Consider the following 26,679-nt stretch of genomic DNA (forward strand, 5'->3'; position numbering starts at 1 on the left):
ATATAAATGTTTAAGATAATTTGATGTAAATAACTTGTCCTGTGAGCAGAATCTTAGCATTTAAATGGTGTGCTATAACCATGCCATTCATTTTAAAAAAAAAAAAAAAAAAAAAAAAAAAATTAAAATAACTATTGATTTTTTTTTTTTTTTTTTTTTTAAATCGAGGATTTTATGTTTAGGTACATAGAATAATAATTATGTATCAAATTGGGTATGAAAAATTGTGTAATTATACTGGTATTGGTATTGACTGCTAAACTGTCATTCCAACTTACAGTAATACTTACAATATACTCTGGTAGCCCATTGACTGAGTTTAGCACTTAATCTTACTTCTTATCAATACTTTGAGGCAGCGTGTGGCTTTACTTACCTCTGCTATTAAAGAAGTCTTTGAGAATGTGGGAAGGTGTAAAGATTCACTAAATTTCAAGACATTTTATTTGTATATTCACATTATTTACAATTGTATTTAAAAAAAAAATAAACAAATTAATTGGTACATAAAGGAGACCCAGTTGAAATAGATGAGTGGCAAATTAAATCAATGCAATAACTCAGCAGGGAAGTTTTGAATTGCAGGTGAGATGTGTAACTTTTGGTCTTTCCTAGCTGCTACATTAGAGGCTTGAATCGGTCTTTGTGTCCTACATCATCACACAGCAGGAGCAATCTGAGGTATCAGGGGGGAGGAAGAGCAGGTTATTAAACCACCAGCCTTACCTGTGTTACAGATGAGATAAGATAAGAGAACTTTATTAATCCCTCGGGTGGGTTCCTCTGGGAAATTCGTTTTCCAAAAGCACAGCACCGACAGAAGTTACAGTTACAGTTGCCAATTCAAAATATTCACTTTCTTTAAAATCTTCAGCAGTACTGACAATGTGCAAAAAACAGTTGAGAGAATGTGGCGAAGATGTAAACACACAATGCCAATGATATCATTTCTTTAGGTCTAATTTCTTCCCTTTTGAGTTCCTGGATTGAGGAAACCGTTTATTCTGCATTCTGTGTAGTCCCCATGTTTGTATCTCAGGAGACTCACAATGAGACAAATTTCCTCATGCTGTGTGTGGCAATTGGATGTAATAGTCCATTTACCACTGTAAATCTGCTGTGTGCGAATACCACTGTGTGTGTGCGTGTGTGTGGTGATATCCTGGCAAGTGTTTTTCCTGAATCCTACCAGTGCAGCTTCTGTAGAGGACTATCATCATCATATGACCTCTTGTATTTTTCCAGCTGTATCTGAACTAACATGTAAGGATTTGACTCTTGTTTTTTCTTCTTTTTTTTCCTCTCTCTCTTTTGTGGCTCAGTGTTTGTTATACATCTGGTGGTCAGTGATGAGAGAAACGCATCCCTGAGACACAGCATGGCCTTTCCTGCTCCATTTACAAACTGCTTTGATGTCTGTTATTTGTTAAACATTGGACTTGGAAAAATCCTTAGAACAATGTCCTTTTTGTTAAGAAATGCAGATGCAGCAGGGACACATTCAGTCTGTAGAAACTGGCTGAGAATTAGATTGTGCTTATAAGTCTGTTTGATATTAAAATTAAGACAATTAACTGGCGTGAACTTACTATAGTAATTAAGGCTGTCCTGTCACTGGATAAGGTAATTAGGAAGCTTTATTCTGGCAGCGTATGGAGTGAGATGTAAAGATTGTGCTGCTCATAATAGAGCTATGCAGTTGTGGAGGAATCAATTCCCTCTCTTTCGTAAACTTCAGTGTCAGCAGAATCTTAAGAATTCATGAAACGTTCGGTTGGTATGCTACTGATATTACACACATACACATCCCTTGGCTCCTTGTATGCATTGTTTTTTGGCATTCTGCACATGGTGTTGAATGAATGTGCAACCTTACTCGATCAAACACTGTGTGTGAGAGTCTGACAGGGAATGGATGCTCTTTAAAGGTATACTTATATAATTTCTGCTGCTGGCAGTTTCTCACAAATCGCTTGTTTTATTTCCCCAACATAATAAAAATAGTGATTTGATCATTTGAAAGGATTCAAGATTGGACATGATGGAATAGAATTCTGTGAAAACTACCCAAAATTATCTGCTCAAATCAGCTTTCCTTTTAATAAAACTGTTGAGCCAGTTTAGTTTCCTAAACTTGTGAAATTGTTGAATATCTGTTGCAATTTTCTTTTTTTATGATTGCACTAAAACAGATCAGGCACATTATGATGATCATTAATGCAAATGCTTTTCTTTCTTTCTTTTTTTTTTACATACTACAGACTCTCCTGTCTGGTATAGAAAAGTGTTCAGGAGTAACTGTTTGCTCCTGACAGTTGATTTTAGAGCAGAAATCTATGAAAGTCTCTCGATTTGGGGATGTTTAAATGGATCATGTCTAGAGACTCCTACGCACACAGCAATAAACTACCCTTCAAGCCTCATTAACATTTTGTTAAACCTGGATTGCATGAATCATCTAGAGCTTCTTTATTATCCTTCGGAAAGTTTAAGTGTTTAAACTGTCTCAGATGCCTTGTTGTTTATGGACAAGTGGTGTTATTAAAATATGAAAGTTGCCATTCGCACATTAAAAAAGACTTTGAGGCCTCTTCCTTTGAGTGTGAGGAAAAAACGAGTGAGAGAGTTGGTGATGCTGCTTTAGCTTGGATAATTTGATGTCCTGCTTGCCAGAATGGTTGCCATGGTTAATGTTACAAATGTAATGTAGCAAAGTCCAGCACTGTTAAAGTTTAAAGCAACTATAGTAAAAATGACCTTTTGAGCCTAACATTAACAGGTGCTAGCATGCTATAACAGTAGAGGGATGTCAATGTTAGCCTTCAGCTCAGAGGAATATTGTTTCTAAGCCTCATAGAGCAGCTTGTATGGTTATAAAAATATGTGGCATCATATTTTAACTTAACTTTTTTTCTTTTTAATTGAAGAGTGTGTGTCAAAGCAGGAACCTGTTTTCTTCATGCAAAAGAGAAATCTTGATGGTTTGTACTTGTGCTTAATTGCTTGTCGGCTAATGACTTCAATCTGAGTCACTTGTCTCCCATTTCAAGTACATCATACACACTGTAAGATGAGCAGCCATTTATCTGATGACTTACTACCTTCCTGGATTACTTTGGGTTGAAAAGAATTTGATTTTATGGTTAGTAATAATTTACTGTAATGAATAATCACAGGTTCTTTAGAAGAAATAGTCTAAAACTAAGTGGTTGACAGTATATAAGCAAATTTGAAGACTAAACCATGCAAAAACAATTCTTAAACATCACCTACATTTGCACAAAAACACAATTGTAAAGATCAAGTTATTTTGATTACCTAACACTCTTATTGTATTGAAATAAATGTATGCACTCCTGATGACACATTTGTTTCAGAAGCAGAGTAAACAAGCTCAATTTGTCAAATGGTTAACAAGGCAGATGAAAGGGATTTACAGTGCTGAATTCAGGCTTGCCTACGGGCACGATGAAAGGTTAGAACTGTGTTGCAGACTTTGACTCAGACCTGCATTCACACATCAGTGCTAAGGTAAGACCGGTAAGATTTTTCTCAATTAACTCTTGAAAACCCAGTTAGATCCTAATAAGAGCTTTATTTGACCAAGCGGTTCTGAGGACTACCTGGTGGTAAATACCCACTGGGGAAATTCCCTGGAAACAACAAACCTTTTTAATGTTTGTTTTTGCGTTGCTGAGAGAAATTGGATGTTATAGCTGGCCAGCAGTTGGTGATGCAGCATAACCTCTTCTTTTATTTCCTCGTTATCCAGTTTCACCCTCTGTTTTCTTTCTATGTTGCTTCCCTGTGTGGTGGATGACTATAGGGGAGTTACGTGGAATTGGTAGTGAAGATTTAGAATATTTCATACTGGGTCAAAGTTGCCCTTCATTTCATTTATTGTATACACACTCCACAAACCTTGGACATTAAATTTGTTGTGTTTTTCTTCCATTTTTAAGGACTGTGTTAAGAGCTTTTGTTAACATGGGTAATATATTGGCAGTGGCTGCTGGAGCTGCATCAGTGTGTTCAACCAGTCACCCTACAATTAAATCTGTACCAATTACACTACGCCTATGTCAGTAAGAACTCATATTTTGTACCTTCTCTGTAGTAAGAGCTAAAAGAGGACAATAAAAACTGAGTCCTAACACTACAGTGGTCTCTAATTCCTGCATTTTGGACATGGGACACAAGAGAATAGTTCATCCAAAAGTCAGAACTATAAAAAGTTCTCCCGTACAGAAGTGCATAAACTCTGACCTGCGTGTGCTTGGTCCACAAAAGGCTGTAAAGGTCATCGTTATCAGTGGTATATAATTTTTTACCCATCTCTTATATATGGAGCAGTGTTTATGTTCATCCTCTGAAGATGTCTGTACATACATGTTGCAGGTCTGCTGCTAAGGGCGGTGGGTAGATTCTTGGCATCTTTACTTTGTATGTCGAAGTATCCTAGAGCAAGATGCTGAACTCCAATTACTCCTGATGCATACGAACAATGAGTGTGTCTGAATGTTAGGCGTAGAAAAAACAGTCCTTGTTTGTCCATTTCTTTTTGTAGCATGTCCTTATTTAGGCAAGAAGCATGGTGCACCAGCCTTTAGCCACTCTATCACCAGTCTGTTGCAGGGGAAGACCGCATGAATGCACGTGTCTTCACAATTTTGACGTTAAACAAGCCCAACACAACAGTTTGTTTCAGGGTGACTTACAGCACCACATATCAACCAGTTACCTCAAGATACTTAAAAGTAGAGATGGTGTCTGTCTCCCAAATCCAAACTGAAGCTGGTTCCACAGAAGAGAGGCCTGGAATCTGAAGGCTCTACCACCCATTCAACTTGTAAATATTGAGTATCTAAGGCCACGGGTATCCTTAAGGTGAAGAAAAGCGGGAGCATAAACATCATTTTCTCCTCTTGGGTTTTCCACTTTTGTGAACTATGGGGAAAACAACGAAACAGGGATTGGTTTGGTCAATAATATTTAGTAATTTCAAGGACCATTTCACTTTCATAGTCTTTGGTCGAGAGCCATGTTTCTCAAACATTATGTTAGTAGTAGTAGTAGAGACAAGCGTTGCTGTCTTTACCACTACTGCCAAAAAATACTCTGTGACAATGGGAATAGTTCAACAGTCAGTTTTAGTAAAGTGCGTGAAGTTTCCCTTTAAACCAGAGAGGGAGATGCTACAGTATATTTTTAAGGTGAAAAATATAATTTTGGTTATCCAGTTTTGCTTAACTGGTTTTTTCCTGACCAGTATTGCTGCTATTATGAAAACCTTATATGGTCAGAAGCTGTTATGTAGGAAAACGGTTTCATCTTCAAAAGATGTTCAAAGAATAAAGTTATATTAGAATTTCAGAGCAACACTCAGTATAGTTGTTACAGTTTGGATTTTGCTGAATATGTGACTTTTTTATGACTACAGCGAGTGTAAATTAAGGTAGACCGGCCGAATGTTATTTGAGTTAACTGACCAGAGCAATGACTTCTCTACTCACCAGATTAGCCCGACTTGCTTCTAACTTGCACGACTCACTCAAACCTGTGGAGAGTGGTATGAAAAAATTGATGTACATGTAGGCATAGTGACAAATGGCTCTTAGAGGAGCCCACAATATTAATGTGTTTTTGCATCACAGGCTGTAAAGTAGTTTAATTGCCCACAAGAAATGAAGCTCTTATCTAAGAGTTTTCATGTATGCTTTCTGTTCTTGTGCCCCCTCTTTCCACTGCAGTGCATTGTCTGCCAACCCTTGTATCTTTCTTTCTCACAGAGAGCTGTAGTCAGAGGGCAGAGCAGCCTTTTCATGCATGGCTCACTTTGCTTATGTAAGAGCACTACTTAAACCTGGTTACATCACATAACAGGCAGCACTGTGTCAGTGGGTCACTGTGCCATACAGCCACTGAACTACATACACCCTCCATGTCGGGCCCTTTTGCTGACATGTGTGAAAGTAGCATTGCTGTGTGCAGCAAGGCATCCTGTGCAGTTTGGAAGGGACTGTTTTAAGCTTATAAGCTTTTATGTATTAATTTATCTCTGCTGGTTATATTAGATAATCTCAACAGTCTGTTTAAACCAGGATGGCATTAATTAATCACGTACATGTAGTGAAAAATGACCATTTTGCTGCTCAATTGTTGCTGCACCTGTAGGGTGCCAGCAGGGGGTCCTCTGTTTTCCAAATATTCTTTATGTATCCTCGTTGCACTCTTCACCCCAGCTCACACCGCCACCCACCTCCACCTTTCAAGCTGAGCAGCCCTTATCGGTCTTTCTTTTTCTCATATTCTATTTAGCACAAACACACTCACAAGGGCTTGGAAGAGGGCAGGACCAGCCACTCCCACTGTTCTATAGTTCCATCATAAACACAGAGGGCGAGAGAGCCAGACAGCGAGAGGAAGAGAGAGAGCGAGAGCGAGGGAGGAGCATAGCTGCGCTGAGCCGAGCCCCTCTATGCCTCAGCACGCACAGTGGAGCACAGTGGAGCAGACGCCAACAGCCACACAAACACACTCCCCTCTCAGTTACATGCACAGTCACACACATACCGCACACACCACCACCTCCACCACCGCTGTTGCCGCCACCACTTCCACCACACACACACAGTGACGGCTGCCAGGCGCAGTGGGAAGCAAGCCGTCAGGGAGTGAGCTTGAGAAGAAAGAGAGGGGAAGAGAAGAGAGTTGGAGGGGGCACCTTGTGGATCAGAAGGGATTTTCCTCTGTGTGAGTGCACGTCTGGATAACGCCATCTGCTTCTTCCTCAGCTAGAGGAGTTTTCACCACGGCTTTTTCTTTTTGCTCATCCTCCACGCCGGGCTTCAGCAGTATCTACCTATCTATCCCCGGAGCTTAACAAAAGAGGGAGGGAGTGAGGGAAAAAAAAGGCAGTCACAGCTTCAGCTCTAGACCACCCTCTCTCCTCCTCCGCCTCCTCCTCCTCTTCCTCCTCCTCCTCTTTTCTCCCCAGCTCCACATCCATGTGTGAGTTCATCGCTGATTTCACTGTCTTTTAAGGATAGAGAAGAGGACAGCGTGTGTTCTCCAGGATACAGCAGAGCTCCCAGAGGGATCAGGGTCTCGTCTGGTACACAAGAGGGGGAGGAAGAACGAGACAGGGAAACGGATACACAGGAAGAGAGAGAGAGAGCTGGAGAGAGACAAGAGAAAGACACTGGAAAGCAAATTAAGGGGCATGTTCAGGGCAGCACAGAAAAAGAGTGAGTCTAATTTTTAGAGCGGAGTGTGCAGGGAACCGGCAACCGAAACCCAGCCGTTCATCCCTCCTCCTCCTTATCATCCTCTTCTTCTTCCCTCTGCTTCCCCCCTCAGTCAGGCTTTTCAATTCCCTCTATTGTTTCCCGTATTTCTGCTATCCTTTCATATCTTCCTTTCCTCACTCCACACCTCCTTCTCCTCAAACCTCTTTCTGCTGCCACTCCGGAATCTCTTTCCAGACCCACGCAAGGAATGGTTCTGTGAGATTCCCTTTGAGCTCTCAGACAAGTAGACGGACTAAAATCTCAAGCACTATCTGTTCTTCTATCCATTCCTCCTTCTGCGCGTGTATCACCTTCACCAGTGAGAGGAGAGCGTTCTCTCTTCATCCCCCACTCTTGGAAGCAGTCATTTAAAGAATTCAGGCCATCCCCTCGGAAGTGATCAGCCTCCAGGACCTTCAACTGGATTCCAGCTACATGGGAAAACGTTTGGAACAGCAGCCAATGTACCCCCACTACACCTACTACTACCCCCACTATCTCCAGACCAAGGTAAGATGGTCAGCAAGGTTTGACTTATTGCGTTTCTGTGTTGCAAATGTAGATCAGCGCTTCGTCTTAAAACTGTTGCAAAATTGCACTCTTCAACTCCCCTTTTAAAGTTTCGCCTTCCATATCTTGTATCTCTTTAAATCTTTCCTAACCAGTGTGAATCAGTCCAGAGTGTCGAAGTTGTTGCATCCCCCCCACCCCCCCCCCCCCCCCCCCCACACACACACACACACACCTTTGTTTCACGCCTAAGTCTGCTGCATCAGGATCCAAAGAGTGATTGTGGCATATGTCAGGTGTTCATTCTTGCCTGTGTTTTACAAAACCAGCAAACACTGAATGACGGTAAAACGAGCATCAGTGTATATATGCTGGGATTGTCTTGGAACAGAGCGTGCTAAATAGCACTCTGTCCCTTGTTCCCCCATCTGCCTTTAAGCTGGGAGATATTGATGTCACTCAACTGGATTTTTTTTCCTTTTCCAGCTGCGCTGAGTGCTTGACCCTCTCCTCCCTTCTCTGACCCCACCAGCTCCAAGTTCAAGTTCAGGGCAGGAGGCCCATCCTTCCCTCAATCCTTATATTCCCTCCTACTTTGTCCCCCAACCCCCACCACCCTGAGAACTCCACCCTGTACCCCTCCCTTCTCTGGCAGTCCCTAGTCCATGCAACTCACCCATTATGATATGTTGTAGAAATGATTGATGGAACCTGATTTACTTCTCGGATTACCTAGAATGCAGAAAAACAAGCTCAGTTTATTTATTTTTTCCCTCCGCTTTGTCAGTTTGATCCCAGTATTCTCGCGCTTGCATAGAATGCATACACAGAGCATCTTGATAAATTCATTTCACACATGCACGCACTGACATGTACTGGTTCTTCTACCACCGAGAAGGCAGAAAATGGGTTACGAAGGGCCTGATCGATAGCTCCTGCATCATATCACCCGCCATTCCCTCTGTCTGCTCTGATTCGTGTGTGTGTGTGTGTGTGTGTGTGTGTGTGTGTGTGTGTGCGCGCGCGAGGCGCGCGCAGCCTGTCTTTTTTTTTTTTTTTTCTTTTTTTGCGATGATAGTAAATATGAGGAGTTGGCAGGTTTGCTGCAATATTTAGTAAATATGTACATGTCAGTGGGCAATATCGATGGTGAGAGAGGCAATGAAAAAGTGTGGGAGTAGAATGCTATGAGAATAGAGAGATCATGTTACTGGTGGACAGAGTGTGGGAAGAACAGGTAAGAAAATTATTGCTCGGCTGTTAAAAATATGTTGAACTGTGAGCCAAGCAAAAACTGCACGGTGCGATTGCAGGCCAACAGCAACACGTTTATGTGGAGTTCCAGACGCTGTTGGTCGAATTACCCTCCCAATTACCGCTTTCCTGCGCTCATTCTCAGTAAGCATCTAGAGAAGTCTTGATGCAGGTTATAGAGGATTTACCTTAAAATACCCAAATGACTCTCTTACTAACAAAATAAAAAGCAAAAGTGCAAGTGTCCATTTGAGCACAAAATATTGACCACAAAGAATAGAGACTTTAAAAATTTTCTAGTGTTTCTCTTGCGTCTCAAAGATCACAAGTGCGTGTTGGTCTGCTTTCATTTTGTAAATTGAAATGGTTCCACATGGAAGACTTTTTTCACTGCTCGTTAACTTTTATATTGCATGCCTCACTGCAACAAGTTGTGGACAATTACTATACAGATCAAAGCTGGTGGAGTCCACTAAACAATTCAACTTTTTGAGGCTCTGTATAACTTATACTGATCAACCAAAACATGTCTTAACTAGCCAAAGTATCAACTTTGAAGTATCTGGTTGATCAGTATACTAATGCAGGGATGGGTAGATTTTGTTCATGTTCACATGTTGGGCACATGAACTCTAAGAAAAGGGTCATCTCACAATGACTAAAAGGTATTGTAGTCCAAGGCTTCAATACTTCCAGTTTAGCAGCTATTTGGCTTCACCATATGAAGTCTAAGATTTTTTTCCTATTTAATTGAGGGATGCGTTTACAGATGACACATGCAGATTGTATTTGCAGCGTGTCGACATTACCCACTTATCTGCTGATCTCAGTGCTGCACACATTCACATCTGGGATCTGTCTGATGTTTTTAAGAGCGTGCTCAAGACGAACAAACAGAAGCTGAGAACTGTTTGTTAATGCACATCTGTGATTTGCTTGTAATAAACGTCTTCAATGATAAGCGCGCCTTTCTGTTTGCTAATTTGCACCAGAAAATTCACGTCTGCTAGTAGAGAATATGAAACATGTTGTTTTTAATTTTCCTTTCAATGAAAGAAACTTAAAGGCTATAGATGGTAATTGTCTCTTGGCACTCTTGTTTTGTTTTTTTTTCTTAAACCGGATGAATTCAAATGGGGGGAACAAATTATTGAATTTATCGTCTTAACAAACCTTTTTTTTTTTTTTTGTCAGAATGAGTTTTTGACAGTGTTCATTTTGTGTTTAAATACTGTGCATTTACGCTTGCTGTTATGATTGAAGAAAATTCACGTTGAGCTTAAAAGATTACTTTTTAAATTCTGTGCCGATATCTAGCATATCTGTAAATCTGGAGCCATCAAAATAAAACTGACTGTGATTTGTTGCTTTATTCCACCGTACTATGCTGCATGAACACGTAGGTTAGATTAACTTCAACACTTGATGCATGCCCGTTTTACGTGTACAGATGTCACTGTGTCACACTGCTGTGGCTTGTTCTATTATTTATCTCAGTCAGTTCAAGGTCATCTCATTTCTCACAAGTATTTGCAACAGGCATCTGACTGAAACCATCACTTCATTCCTCACACTCCATCCCTCTCTTCCACCAGACCTCTCTCTGCTCTCAAGGTCATATCAAATTGGATCCTTCCTACCCCAGAGTACACTCACACTGCAAGCACAGCTGAAAGGGTGTGTGTTCACGTATGCATTCATAGACAAATAAAACCAGTATCCGTGACTGTACATGAGCCTGCAACTTTGTCAATTCATGTATGAGCGTGAACTGAATTTATTTGCTCACTTTTGTGTGGATAAGTGTGGGCGTGTTATCCTGTGTGAGGTAAAGTGACTCTGTGTGTGTGTGTGTGCGCGCGCGCGTGTGTGGCCTCTGAACAATGAGTCCCCCCCGTGCCTGACCCCTTTTCAGTGCAGCTTGCTGCCATTAAAGCCCCCCATGTCCCAGAAGAACAGTCCCCTTAGAGTGTGCGTGCGCCCGCACGTCTAACTCTCCATAGAAGTTCAGGCTTAGTTATACGTCTATATGGACCTTGACAACAGCCTTGTGTTGGATCGGCTCTTCTACTCTGACTTATATCGGGCAGGGGTAGAGGATTGTTGGGTGGAAATGTAGCCGTGCAGGTATTTTTCTGGCTTCTTTCCTTTGTGTGCAGAGAGACTAAACTGGTAGTATGTATTGTGTGCTCTCTTCGTTACTTTCTCCTAATTTACAGATATCTTTTCCATTTCTTCCCCTCTTTTTTTTTTTTTTTTCCTCCTCCTACTTTTGCTAACTGATCTGATGGGCCTCTTATTAATCTTGATTCCGGCAAGAGGAGCTTCTCCCTTTCTGAAAATCACTTGCGTGTGTGTGTGTACACATGAAGTTTGCCTTCGCTGCCCTGCAGTACTAGTCTTTAAACCTGCACACTTCCTCACTGTCATTAACACACATGCACCACCTTCACATAGAGGCAGTTATGAAATGGCTGGCTTAAACTAACAACGGGGCAGATGACGGAGTGCGTGTAAATGCGCGGCTGTTAAACGGAAATTTACTCTTGCTCTGCTTCCATAATGGGCTATAGGTACAGTTGGTGTACATTAGCAGGGTGTGGGGAGTGATAGCATGGCCTCTTATGTGAGCCCAGTGGCCCTTAATCATGGCTGTAAGAGGGTGTGAGGGGATCAGGGTGAGGGTTAATGCACAAGTGCAGCTGCACTGTTAGATTCTATGTGATTTGTTAAAATTTAACGTGTGTGTGTGTGTGTGTGTGTGTGTGTGTTGTTGCTGGAGGGACTAAAGCTCAAATCTGCCATTCTTGAATATGAGCAATGTTTCGGATTTTTCTGATTGCGCTTGTGAGCTGGTTTCATTTTCTTTATTTTCTATGCTTGTTGTATTGCTTAATAGTTACAATTATTTAATGAAAGGATTTTTTTTTTTTTTAAAGAAATGAAGACTTCAAAAATCCCTAACAAAATGTGCAAAGTATTTTAGCTTGTTATTATTGCTGTAATTTCCTGAGTGTTTTCCTGAGGTTCTGGTGGTGTCACTGCAAATTTAGCAAAAACAACAAACTGACATCTCTCCTGTTTGAGAAGAGGAAACATGGCATTCATGACACACGACTTTTAGTTTTGACAAGGTAGATTTTCTTAACTTCGTGTTACATACCTTTAATCTGTTACAGTGTAACAATATTAAATTAGCTCCATAACCTGATGGAGAAAGGCAAGGATTTCTTAAATCAATCAAGATGAAGTGCAGGCTTTCAGCTTTAATTCAAATAGTTTACATCAACCTTTGAGGAATTACACCCATTTTTACACACAGGCCCCAATTTTAGAGGCTCAAAAGAAACTCAACAAACTAATATAATTTTAAAAGTAAGATTCTTTCTAATACTTGGATGAAAATCCTTTCCAGACAATGACTGCCTGAAGTCTAGAACCCACAGACATCACCAAATTGTCTGTTTCCTCCCTTAATATGCTGCAAGGCCTTTTAATGCATCCACCTGCAGTTGCTGCTTGTCTTTTTCCCTTCAGTTTTGGATTTAATACTAGAAAAGCATGCCCTGTTGGGTTGAGATCAGGCGACTGACTTGGCCATTGAACAATATCCCATTTCCTTTACCTTGAGAAACTCTTGGGTTGCTTTTGCAGAATGCTTTGGGTCATTATTTGTACTGCTCGATCTGGCTCAGGAGGTAGAGAAGGTTGTCTATTATTCGGGAGGTTGGTGGTTTAATGTCTGGTATCCTTAGGCAAGACTGAACAAGTTCATCCTGATGCCTTCATCAGAGTCTAATTATTGGAAAGAAAACACTTAGGCATAGAAAAAAGTGCTTGCATGAATGGGTGACTGAGGCTTGTATGCAGTAGAGTAGGAAAGCGCTATAACAACCAGTCCATTTATATTTACAGTGTTCTATTATTTTTGCAATATTTGGCTGAACACGAGAGTGCAGCCCTGTTTGCTATCATCAGTTACCAGTATACAGTTAGTGGCCTGGTTCAACTGGCAGCTATACATGTCAATGCCCCATAACAGTGTCTCCACCGTCTTTGACAGTTCATCATCCAAAGCATATCATTGTTTCTGTCCTTGTCCATATCAGTCTTCCCATCATTCGCTTCTCGTGTTGCAAGTAAATTTAGATTTTAGTTTTTTTTTTTCTCTTTTAGTCTCCAGTCCTTAAGATCGAATGCATTAGCCAGCTATCTATGATAATTGTTAAATGGCAGGCTTCTTCTGCCCACGAAACTGATTGTCATTCATTGTTCAGTTAATTGTGAGTCTTTGGTGGTGTGCAGAAGCAAAACCCCAAAATAATTGTGCATTCCAACAATTTATGGACCTAACTTTTTACCTGCACACTTCTAAATATAAGCCAGCACTCTTGCTTGTCTTCAGTTAAAATGCAGAAACTTTCGAGTCTTTCTCAGCTCCCCAATGTTTTCATTTCGCTCATCTTTTTCGTGTATAGCTGTTTGACTACGCAAATGATTTTTGTCTCCGTATGCATGAATTTGCTAGTGAACTTTGATCTTTATCCATCATGCCTCTCTAACTACAGCAGCTATTCTTTTTTATTTTTTTTTATTTTAATCTTTGCAGCTTGTGGTGATGATTGACTGAGGATGTGAATCTTTGATGATAATCACTAAGAGGGAGATAAGAGAGGCTAACAGGAAAAAAAAAAGTCATATTATCAACCAGTTAATCATTAGTTTGCTGCAGATCAGTGTGCTAATATGCTCAGCGGCACACAAGGAGCTTTAATTAGGATAATGAGAAACAGCATTTAGTTGATATCAAAGTAATGACACATGCGGACATGCCTGGACATCTAAATAGAATATTTTGTCCCTTCAAAAATGAGCTTTTCACATTCAATTACTCCCCATTATGCGTTAGATAAATGTGGTCAGTAGTTGGCTTTGTTGTGATGAGTAAACCTCATAAAGGAAGGAGGGAAACGGAGCACACAAAACATGCCTGACCTCTTTTCGGCTTAGCTCGCTGTCATTAAAACACCCTGCATTGTGTAAACACAAAGAGAACATTAAAAATTTGATTAACTCATTCACCCATCATCCATTTCACATAACCTTCCCCCTTCTTTCCTCGTCTCCTCCCGAGCTTCTGTTCCTCCTCTTGTCAAATATAAAGTACTTCGTCTTAGCAGAAACAGCCGCCATAAATTATGCAGCACACATCTCACACACACAGAGACGCTGAAAAGTGTGTGTTTAGTGTGCAAAGTAAACAGAGGGTATAAGCTTTATAGCCTTGCATGCATTCTGCTCATGCCCTGTTTCTTCTCACACATCTGCCTGCCTGCATCAGTTGTAGTTTTACAACCGGCAGTATTATTATGTGCATGTTGTTTAAAGACCCAGCTATTCTGTTTAGATTTCAACTCTGATCTCCATAGCATCGCATGCCAATGAAGAGAAGAGAGAATGGCCTTATGTTGCCGCCTTCTACTCTCCCTCCTTTTTTTTTTTTTCTCTCTCTCGCTTTTCCAGCCCCTATCCCACTGTGTTCTGGGCTCTCTCTCTCCCCTTTCCTCTCTCCTACCATCTGTTCAGTTTGCTGGGCCTGGGTAGTTTTTACTGCTTAAAAGGGACTCTCCTAACCACCCATATATGTCCATTTATTATTCTCCGTGGGCTGTTCTATTCTTGTCCCAGTACAGTAGTGGTTGCTGACCATTGCCTTACTATGTTAAATAGGAATGAAAAAGCTTCAGTGGGTCAGCTCATGCACAGAGGGGTGAGAGAAGCTCACCCCTGCCAGTTTTGTAATAGAAAAATATGTGCAGGAGGGAAGGAGAAGGCAGGATAGAGGCAAAAAAGGGATGTGAAGGAGACATATCAAAAAGAGAACAGATGGCTGTAGCAAAAAGAATTCAAAAGAAGAAAAAGAAGAGATAACGATCCAAAGGGAAATAAAGAGCGACGCTGTGAAGGAGACAGGAGTTGTAGGCTCAGTCAGGGAATAATGGTGCTGCTGCATTTTTAATAGTTGGCCACTTTGTAGCGACCCTTGTCTAATGGATTCTCTGCCTCTTAAAAGCTCCTGTCAGAGCCCTCTACCTCTAACGGTTACACAACGGAAATTACTGAAGGCTCCAACAGTCCCCAACACTTCCTGATAGAATAATAATATTGTCTGGCATCAAACATAATTCCAGTCCACAGATTTTTTTTTTTCTTTTTTTTTGAGGGGGAAAAATATGTTCAGAGTTAAATTTACTTGCAGGAAGCAGAAACTAAAACACTGAGGGCTTAAGAAATGTCCAAGACTCGCACTGATATCACAACTCTTTGAGACGAACAGCTCTGGCCGTCACTTTGCTTCCTTTTAGAACACCGCTAAGTGCCTGACAAAGACTTTATTGGTGTGGTGAAAAGGGAGAGACACAGAGCACAACCTCTAGCTGTTAGCTATTTTGTGTGTGTTTCAGTGTACAGACTATGGCCCCTGGCCATGAGCCTGATCTAGTTTGTAGAGATGGAAGATACTGTTCAGGTCTTCACAAATTACAGTGGGACAGCTCCAGATTTGCATTTTATGGCTTGTGGCCTAGAAACCTACTGTAAATACAGAATGTTAATAATCCTTAACGGTTTGTGAACAGATGGAAGGCTAAGAAATATGATGTGTAAAAAGGAAAACTTTTAAATACTTTGGTTAACATAATTTTGTTTTTCATAGAAGGAATTTCAGTTTTTGCAGTGGTCAGTCAAATGCCAAGTGTTTCAGTCAGAGCTAAAATAATACCATGTGTTGTGTTTTAAAAATTCTTGTAGAGCATTTAGTTGACTGGTCAAGAGGCATTACATCAGTGCCCCTAAAGTACATTTGGTGGAAATATGATCACCATCATTTCTGAGGTGAAAAGTTTAAGACCTTAAAAACTGTTAATGGGAAAAAAAGTGAGTTATGAAAGAATCCTGGACACTTTGGTGTAAACCTTCAGCCAACCTGCACAAATCGGAGGAGAGCAATAACAGCACGACTTTGAACTGCAAACTAACTTGGCTTAGTCTCAGAAGTAGAAATATTAACTTTTATTTTGAAGACCAAGTAAAGTACAGTGTTGTGGCTTCATTGCTTCATCTGGAAAAGAAGAGGAAGATCTGCAACCTCAACAAAATTTATATGGGGATCTAATGCTTCAGAGGTGCTGTCGGAGGGAGGGCATGGTACCTAGTACTTTAGCCACAACTAAGATATTAGGGTGCTGCTACTTTGCTAATTCAAGATCATTTGTATGCCTTGGCATAAAATGAATGGGAAAAGCTTAAAACACTGCAACATATTCAGTATCCTTAAAAGTTGCATGCAGGAACATCTGACAAATAACACATTAAAAGATTTTTCTAGCTATCTGAAATTGGTTATTCTTCCTGTTTTCATGTCAAAGCAAGAAAATCATTCAAATTATTATAATTTTTTTGTATTTCACAAAATATTATGAAACTTACAGCACAGTTGTGGTTCTCTTTGGCATTCAACCAACATCCTCCTGCCTATGATCAAATCACAGCTGTACATTCAGTACAAGAGCACTCCCTTGTGATATTGTTTAATCAGTCTGGCTTCTGATCTAGAAGCGTCCTGTGATTCTCAGTACAACTGATTAGATATCTAGGATTTTATGTAAGTTGGCAGAAGCATTCAACTTAACAACTGTGTGTGAGATAAAAGCATTTTTGGAAAACTGGCCAAAATTGTTGGAATCATAAATATAATAAATGTAATGACCAACAATGTTTGTTTTTTTTATGATAAACTTTCAGATTTGTGCAGAACTCCAGTCTGCGTTGCTCATCTTGAGCTCTCTCTATATATCGCTGCACATGTAAAACTTTTCCTGTAATTATTTGTATTTTCGGCTAAGAAAATAGTTTTTAGTTGCCACTTCTTGTTTGCCAGTAGAACCACAAAAATATACTACGAAATACACATTGAATCTATGAAGAAAAACATTCAGTTGTGATCATTGTGCTGTTTTTGTTGATATTTCAGATTTCATTAAAATACTTTGTATGAAAAAGTGCATTTTTGGTCAGGACTGTAGTTAAGAATATAACTCTATAACAAACAGACATTATTTGCATGTATGGTGTGCATATAATCTTATAATCAATATCGGGGTTTGGTTTTCTTAATCATGTTTTCCATTTACTGTGTGTGCTCCCCGATGGAAATGCAGCGAGGTAGGTTTGTGCATTGGTGGATGTGTGATCTCTACACTAGGGACCAGATAGATAATTGAAAGATGGGCCTAAGGGATTTTCCCCATGTGGTGTTCTTTAGCACTTCCTTCTTTACATCTCCCTTTTTTGTCCCCCCCCCCCCCCCTCATCTGCTTTCTATCTTCCATAGGCGGGTTTCAGGATAGGCTGGCTGTTCAGAGGAAAATCCCTCACCTGATAACAATTCGCATACAATACATAGTTAGAGTCATTGCATGTTTGCTAAATAAAGATCGGTAGCAGTGGTATTTCCGCTTTCCGTTCTCTTGTTTTTTTTTTTTTTTTTTTTTTAACAATGAGGAAGAATGCGAAAAATCTGCATACAATATCATGGAAGAACCTTTTGACTTCTTGGCATGAATAGCTAATAATTAAAACCGTAAGTTGTAGAACTATGACCTTAATATCAATTTGTACTGAAAATCTTCTCCCCACCCACTTTACCTGCTTGTCTCATATCTGTCTCATATTTCAAAAAGCTCAAAGCTTTCCAGTGTTGCGTAGAGGTTGCTGTCCAATCATGTACGATAAATCCCTCCAGAGTTGTGGTGAGTCAAAACCAACTAAATAGGTGCCAGGAGTGAGACCCCTGCAAAAACTGTGCATTAACTAGAAATCCAGCTTAAGATGTGCACAGGTTGGGGGGTGGAAAATCCTAGAGCTCAGTATATCCCACAAATTTTCTTTGCTAACACCTATGGTAAACTTTAAAACACACATTAAGGTTATACCCCACAACATAAGACCTCAGTATTTAGAGATTTCTCACAAGTCTTTTCTGGGCCAAATAACTGCAGACTGATGGGATTTTGAGTGTGTATTTCTGTTTGAAACTTCCGTTTGTGTATGCTGGAAAGTAATGTGCGTATGGAATGAAAGCTTCACTTTTCACTGCATTAAAGTGCGCTTTCAATGTGTAGTCAGTCTCTTCATAATGGCTGCTTCCCACTGATACCATTTCAGTCCTGGTCACTTTTAGAGTGCTTGCAAAAACGTTGTTTTTTTTGTATCCAGAAGAAAAATGGATCATCTCCAAGTGGGAAGAAAGTCTGGTGCTCAACCTCTGTACATTTTCTTTCTTTGTTTGAGAGGAATTTTTAAAGAAACCGAGTTTAACTCCATAAAACTGCCACAGTGTTTGCCCTTGCAGACAGTTTAGCTGGGTTACAGACACACTCTTGTCCCTGAGCCAGAGGTGGCTGGCTAGAACAAACATCTCCTATTCCCTGTTAATGAAATCCTGAATAAAATTCTCCCTCCTCAGCTTGCCCCAAATACCCCCCCCCCCCATGTACACACACACAATTGCACAAGTACAAATAGAGACACCCTCTATCTACAGTTCTGGTACACTTTCACACATAAAACCATGTACTGAACCCCTATAGCCACACTCCCAGTCAGGGATTATCCTGTGAAAACACTTCTTTAGTTGGACCCCAGTCAAATTACTTTTTGGACCTCTTGTGCTTTTATCAGAGCTGTCTGTGTGGGGGGAGGAGTGGTATACATGTGAATGCAGTCCAAATATAGGCTGATGCTGATTGCAGAGTTAGTCCAAGTGAATGCCTACTAATGACACTTGGAAGTTTGTATTTCACAGAATTTGTGTGTGTTAGAAATTCTGTGTTGCCTATATGCCAGTCATTTTCTAAAGATAAAAAGAGCAAATCGCCAAGTTGTGTTGCCTGCTGGAAAGCTGGGTTGAGGTTTATGAAAAATGAATTTGACATTTACAAATAGCAGGCATTGATATGAAGAACATGGCTAAAGCCCCCAATCCAGTAGGCTTTTGGAAACGTTATAATAGCAGTCAGCATATAGTCATCCTTTTGTTTACAGGGGTACCAACTTACTGCCTGGGCAATGGCCAGCTCACTCGGCTGAGCACAGATTGTTAGGCTACATTCAGCTTTTATTCATTCACACTGCAGCATCTCCTCGGAGACTACCAGCCTTTTTCAAAGTTGTGCTAGAGTCTGCTGTAAGTATGTTTTGGTGTGTGACTTGAAGAGTGTGTGAGCATGCGCATGCACAGGAGTGTGCCTTTGTGTGATGTGTTTTCCTGCTTGTGCCTGAGACACAGAGAGATGAGGCGAGTGTGCCAAAATGAAAGATAAACAGACTAACGATGAAGGAGGAGAAGTCAAGTGTGCGCCTGTGTGCACGTGCACATGCGTAGTGGATGTGTCGAGGATGCAAACTAGCTTTGTAGCTCTCAGTGAAGTGTTGATTTAAGTGGAAGTGGAGGGAGGAGATGGGATAAAAGGCCTGACTAGATTAGGCTGGCACACACTACTGAGGCGTGTTGTACTGCCTGGCCTTTCAGCGCACTCTGAGCGCGTGCATGCGCGCCTGAGAGACCCGTTCTTGTGTGACAATGTTGGAATCGGGTTTGTGCGTGCGACTGTTGGACGCACTTGCTCTGGTGCTGATATCGGTGCTGCTGTACAATAAAGCAGCAGATTAGCCGAGCCACCAGAGCCGCTAGAACAGCACTGAGAACACTAATCATTGTTCTGGCATCTAGCAATATTCTTTGCTGTACATTGTTTGTTACCACAGAGAAGTGGCATTGTGAAGATGAGGTATGGAGGTTTTACAGTGTCAGCCACAGTGTGTACCAGATTCTTTATCTCGGTGAAGATGGGAGGTAGATTACAGCTAATGCAGCTGTTTATTTCTTTAAAAGTACTTACAACCTTTCAGTTCCTGCCAGTACTGAGGCCAAAATACTACATATTCAAGCACCCCTATCCAGGCCGCCCTTAAAGAGTATCCAACCATAATAGTTCTTTGGGTAAGGCTTGCAGAACTGTCTCTCTGAGAGTGATGTCTGAGGGTTAAAAATAACTTTTAAAGTGGTTTCAAATGCTTGAGGTGAGGTTATTTTAACTTGAACAGACAACCTAGCCGCTTCAAAACGCTTCTTTTTTTTTTTTTTTTTTTTTTTTTGAAGTCTTCTGCCTTTTACTGACTTTCTTTTTAACATTTCTGTTACATTCTGCAGCTGTTCAGGCAAGATGTAAGGGTTGCTTATAGGTGTTATTTGTGCAGTGCAGTTTCAGCTATTGAGACATTAACAAATACATGCTAACAAAACACTTGAATGAGTACCTGTCTATGGTTTGTCACATTTGGCAGCAGCAACCTGAGCGTAAATTGAAGATGCTGTTAAATAAGGGTTTATACAAATGTAGTTATTGCTTCTGTTCACAGTAAGTAAACAGTGAACTGTCAGAGGCAAGAAAAAGGGGGGGAAAATTTGTGAATTCCACACAAGCATGCTGTCATTTGTGCTGAACCATTGGAGGAGACAGAGACATTTGTCTGCTACATGTGGTACAAGAGCAATCTGCATTTTTCATTGATTTAACTTCCTGCATAAATAATTAAGAGCCTGAGAGGCAGTATCTTCATGTACTGTACATTTTCATCTTTATATGTGCACAATCAATTTGTCTGGCTAAGTAGAAAGTGCATGGTTGATGGGTGCTTTTACAGGGTTAGTATGAACATGCGTCTAATTCTATGGAGCCCATTTTGACATTCATTAAAATGTACTTTGTGCATTTAGGATGTTTGGCATGCAGTACATACTGCTGAACATCATTAGGAGAATTCTCTTATCAGAGCTTGACATTGTTGTTGGACTCATGCTGACTTTGAACTGACCTGTGACTTAGGACTGACTCAGTCTCCCGATGCTGAATTTCACAGAACTTTACCAAATTTCCAAATCCATGCTAATATTGAACTTTATGGTGTGTATTCATTTTAATTAATAAGTGCTGTAACATTATTGACTTATTGACATCAAGAGAAGATTCATTGTCCTGGTATAGTGCCCATCATAATGATTGGGACAAACAATTTCTGTAGTTTTGCCATTTTGTACTTTTGCTTTTGCACATTACCACAGCAACATGTAAATCAATATATGATCAGAGTGCAGACTTTTAGTGTTACTTCAGTGGGGTTTTTTTTCGTACAAACTGCTTAATTAAGAATTACAGCCATTTTTCTTCAGTCCCACATTTCCAGAGGTTCAAATTTAATTGGACAATTGACTGACAAACAGTTCTACAGCAAGGTGAGGCCCGCTCCCTTGCTGTTTCATGTGAAATGAAGCAGACACAATATCTGAAGTTGAGTCAAAGTAGTGAGTTTGTATTTTTATAGCTCTCACTGTTATGTTAAATATGAGACCCATAGAGATGGCAGTAAAAGTGAGAGAATCTCTAAACCCAAACAAACCTATCACAGAGAAATGGGAGGAGGCAGGTGTATCACCGTCAAAGTCGAGACGGCTTTCTGAATGGAAACGGAAAGTATGTACAAAAAGTTACAAAACACTGAATATACTCAAGAACACTAGATTTGGCCACAAAACATCTAAAACGCCTGCAAAGTACAGAAAGTCTGTGGAAAGATGAAACAAAGATTAACTTGAAACTGCTTACGATTCAAAGCAATGCCACATTATCTGCTAAACATCGTGGAAGTAACATGGGTATGGGTATAATGCCTGCCAGTCACTAGTGTTTATTAAAGATGTGATTGCTAATAGAAATAGCAGGATAAATCTTTAAGGCTATACTCTCTCCTCAGATTTAGCCTAATGCCACAAAACTGACTGGACAGTGGGTCATTTACACTGTGAAGCAAGGCAAAGAAATGAGAGATTCTTCTATGGCCTAGTCATTCGCCTGATCTCAATTCAGTAAAGGATGTTTTAAAAACAAAACTGAATGCAAAAAGACAACAAACAAGCAGAAACTGAAAGTGGCTGCAGTAAAGTGAAGCTTGAGAGCAAAAGCAGCATTTATTGGTGTCCATGGATTGCAGGCTTCAGGCAGACATCGGCTGCAAAGGAGTTTCATCCAAGTATTAAAATCTTTACATTTATTTTATTTTCATTTTGAGCCTTTGAAAGGAGAACTGCGTATAAAAATGACTTTAATTCCTAAACAGTCCAACAAAAATTTTGTGAAACCTCTTGAATTAAAGATTACAGTCTGCACTTGAGTCACACATTCATTGTTTGTACACAAACAATGAATGTGGATTGTAAATCTGAGGCAAAACTACGTCTTTATACAGGACACTGCATATAGAAACAATTACTATTTTAGTTTAGGAACCGTTTTTATAGTTTTTATTCAAGTTTTTTTCCCCCACAGCAACATTAATAGCACATAAATATTACTTATTTAGTCCTTGCAACAATTTTGTAAAATTATAGCCATCAGACCCCCAACTACCATTATGATTAAAATCAAAGGCCTATGCGTGCACACAGGATTAAATGAGACTGATAGCAAGTAGTTTAATGTAAAATCTCACACTCCTCAGTTACACACAGAGACACACAGAGAAAGTGTCAGCCCCTAGATTAGATGCAGTGGAGACTCTGCGTATATCAGGAGGAGCTTTCAGTGCACTGCAGATAATACTAACTGTAGCACTCTTACCAATACCAACCCTAGAATTATCCTCTCAGCGGAGGTCTCAGAGTCCTCTCTGTCTCTCTCAAGAAGAAATCAATGATGTGTGGGACACTCAGGCAGTACAGTGGGGGACCCACCTGCATGCAAGGCATACAATAATTCCAGATTAGTCTCTTCTTGGTACAGAATAAGAAGATAATACAGTTGTAAGCTGCTGATATTGTTTTCAGTCTGAAAGATTTAACAAGCAGAATGTTTTTCTTTTTAAAGATAGTTTAGAGTGCTTCCTATTATTAAAAAATACTAAAAAATCACACTGATGAATTCATGCACTTAGGCAAAGTGGATTAAATACGAAGCATACAGAGGTGAAACTGCTACCAATCCTCTTGCACTGCAGTAAGTTCATCCAAAAGATTATTTTCAAAAAGTCACTGTATTCCAGTCATGGATATTTCTTTTTACACGGCACAGTGACTGACTGCATACTAAGGAACGAACAGACCTGCTTATAAGGATGGGTGGGTTAAGTTAAGACCTTAGGAGCATACTGCAGTGATACAGTTGGTAGGTGTCCTGCTATGAATTTTAGGGTCTTCCACAACACATAAGTTGGAATAAGGTCTTTGACTTGTCCAATAGCACATTATCATTCCTGGACATTTCTTTTGGTAGAATAACCTGAGTGCTGAAGTTGTCCTTCTGCTTGGCACTCTCTTTTGGGATTTAGCTAGTGAACAGGTGTCCTGACATTTTGATTCAGTTTAAAGATAGAATGATGTTATTATGCTTAGATTTTTTTTCTTTCCTCAAACAGAATGCGCCTCATTTTAAATGAAACAAAATATTGTTCCAACAGCATTCTGGCTGAGCAGTTGCTTTCTGCGTGAAGGTCCCACCCTACCGTAATAAGTGTTCTCACCCCTCAGACTATTACACACTTTGTAGTCAGCGAGTCCTAGCGAGGACAACAAGAGCCTTGAATTTTCTTCATTTGTAATCAATCTGTCTGAGGAATTTTGGAGTTTAAACTCAAAGAAGTCTTTCTTGGAAATCTTACAGTGAATTACTTCCTCCAACATGTTGTGAAAATCAGATCTTCGTCATCCTGTTTATTGAAAACAACTGAAATCTCTTTACCGGTTCCTTTTTTCCCTCCTTTTCTTTTAAAGACACTAAAAGACACTAAGACGCTAAAGTGAAAAAGGAGAGTTGTTAGTTAGCCTGGAAGCATGTGGTAGTTTAAACGTCCACAGAGAATTCTGGGTCAAAAACAAAGTTAAAGCAAAACAGCTGAGGAAAAGTGAAGCAAATAATCGGATTAGAGTAAGGAGTGCAAAGGCAAAAATAACCCATTCAGGGAAAGAAAGGGAGGGGGGGGGGGGGTGTAAAATATGTAGAGCATATAAGATAATCTTACATGAAGAGAGTTGTTTGGTTTAAAGATCTACTGTCACTCTGGTATAGGAATCTCATTGTGCATCCCTCTGTATTGCCAGTGTACTAGAGCGGTATATGAGACATGTCAGGCGAAAAGCTGAAAGACAGTCTTAGAGAGTTCAAAACATACAATCTGGACTTTACAACAGTCAACCAGAGACATAAAGTCTAGCTGAATTCCAGATTGAGTGACACACTCAGACAGAAGGAAAATGGGGCTGACAAAAGAGGAGTGGCAAAACAGAGACAAAGCAGTGGAGACCGACTTTTGCTTTCTTCCAAAGTATTGCCACAAGCTGTTGGGCTCAGTCTGCCAACCTAACACAACTTCCCAGCCATAGATAAGCTTCGTGTGCAAGCGCATGTGTCTGTGAGTGTGTGTACATAATTCATAAGCAAAGCCAAATCATGATCTAGAGATTATCATGTCCAGTGGCACAGAAGTAGAGCAAAGAGAGAAAACTATAGATGGACTGGTGGATGGACGGAAAAGTGTTTATAAGGGGAAAACTGCAAGGTTTATAGTACAAAATCATTTATAGGATATATATATATATATTTTTCTTTTCTTTTTTTCTTTTTTTATTTAGTAACCCCATACTTAATGCAACAGCGTGTGTTCACATACGCATTCCCAGGCACCTTCTGTTTCTCTATCTCCTTTCAGTGGCTCCCTCGCTCTTTTACTTTCAAGGAAGGGTAATCCCTCTTGTAGTTAATGTGCTGTGACATTTCATGGTACAATAGGATTTGGGAGACACTATGTATTCTCATGGTGCCGGGGTCTGGCTGATAACCTTGCTGTCTGGGTGATTTTGGACTCCAGCAACTCTTGGGCTAGCTTTTATCTCACTTTGGAAATCTAATTCTCAAGGTAGAAATGCAATTCACGGTAACACAGACTGTGAGGTGACGCACCGGGGGTTATTGTAAAACCACAGTAACTGCATGCTGTCATGCATCATCTCAATTTCACAAATTCACTGCTAGTAACATCTGATTCATAGATTTAATGTGGCATCAGCTGCTGTGACAGATTAACGTTTTGCTGAGCGGCAGTGCAAGTGACAGCCAGTGAAATCTTTATACTTATGGAGTGGTGCATGCTGGATACGTACCATGTGCTATTGGAGCCACTTGCCTTTGAGAAAAGCCTTTAATATTAGACAGTGTAAAAATATTGTATTCTACGTTGTTTCCTGGAACGTTAGGGATGAGATGAAATGGTTGAGAATTTCCATGTTTTGCTGGGGGACATGAAGGGAGCAGAACATGTAATCATAACCAAGGAAGGAGGGCCTGTTCTCTGCTGCCACTTTTATTGTATTTGAAAACATGGTGCCAGCTATCACTGTCACCTGAAGAAGCATGTGAGATACAGCTCAACTTAGAGGAAAATCAAGTGAGTAGTCCATGGTGAGCTTTGACTTTTACTTGAAGCAAGTTGTGTTACGTGACATCATGTCATAGACCACATCTGTAAAGTCAACCACATTTAAATCTTTGCTCTGTGAGAGTTTTGGGCTTCTTTATATGGACAGTAAAGAAAAGTGCCAACTGCAAACAGTAAAAGAAGAACAATTAGAGAGCAGGACAGGACAAAAGTCTCCAGCTTCCTGTGCTTTTTTGCTGAATTGAGACAGAATGTCTAAATTTTAGGAAGAATCTTGGCGTATGCAATTTGACATGATACAGGCAGCAGGGTTTTGCCTTTGGATGAGCTCACGGCCAAAGTTCTTATCATGCCTGCAGAGCTGATGTGAGACGGTTGGATATAAGGATTTTTCCCATCGCCCTTCAGACCAACTGCCTAGACAAAGGCAGTGTTGGAAGGGATGATGTTAAATGTTTTACATGACATTTCATTGTTTTCTTCTTTGTTTGGAGGAAGTTTAAGTGCCATAAATAACAGCATTAGCAACTTAATTCCCCTCAGTTATACCTTCTCAGAATTAAAACAAAACAGCTTTAAACAACCTTTGATTTGGATATGACATAATAATAATAATAAATGTTTATATTGTCACTTAGTTATTTAAACTGTAGTGAAGCCTCCGGTCTGAAAAGGCTAATTCGATTCACAGGTTGTCATTTTGATCTACACTAAGACGAGCCTTAAATCATCAAATGAATGACTTTAATCCAAATCATGCAAAAAGGCTCCAACATAGTACAGAACATCTTCTGCTTAAGCTAAATGCAGATTACAGCTGAAGTGAACTGAGTGTTTATCTAGCTAACAGCCATACCAAGGGACTAACGTCTTGTCGCTTTGATTTGCCGTAAGATTTCTTTTGAGAGCGTGACAGTGAGCGTGAGACAGTGAGAAGTGTCACGCCCAGATTTATGAGACGGGCTTGGCAGCCCTGATATTGCTGTTTTGGCTGACTGTGTTATACCTGGAGGGAACTCGCTGCTGCCGCCGCTACACTGTAGCCAATTTAGCTGGAGCACAGCTGCTAAGAGGCTCCCCG

General features: G+C 40.3%; 1 protein-coding gene and 1 long non-coding RNA gene across 2 annotated transcripts in view; one reads left to right on the top strand and one right to left on the bottom strand.

Moving 5' to 3' along the window:
• Window positions 1-516: 516 nt before the first annotated feature.
• Window positions 517-6,977, bottom strand: LOC121812119. The gene is made up of 3 exons (XR_006052878.1): window positions 6,725-6,977; window positions 5,514-5,557; window positions 517-4,947 (listed from the first exon to the last, which is right to left on the bottom strand). It is a non-coding gene; the product is annotated as an uncharacterized LOC121812119 (long non-coding RNA).
• A 365-nt stretch (window positions 6,978-7,342) lies between these two features.
• Window positions 7,343-26,679, top strand: part of LOC102303961 (RNA-binding motif, single-stranded-interacting protein 3) — a gene marked incomplete at its 3' end in the record, with an annotated part of 110,115 nt that continues 90,778 nt past the window's right edge. The window contains 1 exon segment of the mRNA XM_005949385.3: window positions 7,343-7,799. Coding sequence (XP_005949447.2) covers window positions 7,725-7,799 — 75 coding nt within the window.

Source organism: Haplochromis burtoni, unplaced genomic scaffold (genome assembly GCF_018398535.1).
Source record: "Haplochromis burtoni strain Fernald_Lab_line unplaced genomic scaffold, NCSU_Asbu1 Contig_439, whole genome shotgun sequence".
Classification (NCBI taxonomy): domain Eukaryota; kingdom Metazoa; phylum Chordata; class Actinopteri; order Cichliformes; family Cichlidae; genus Haplochromis; species Haplochromis burtoni.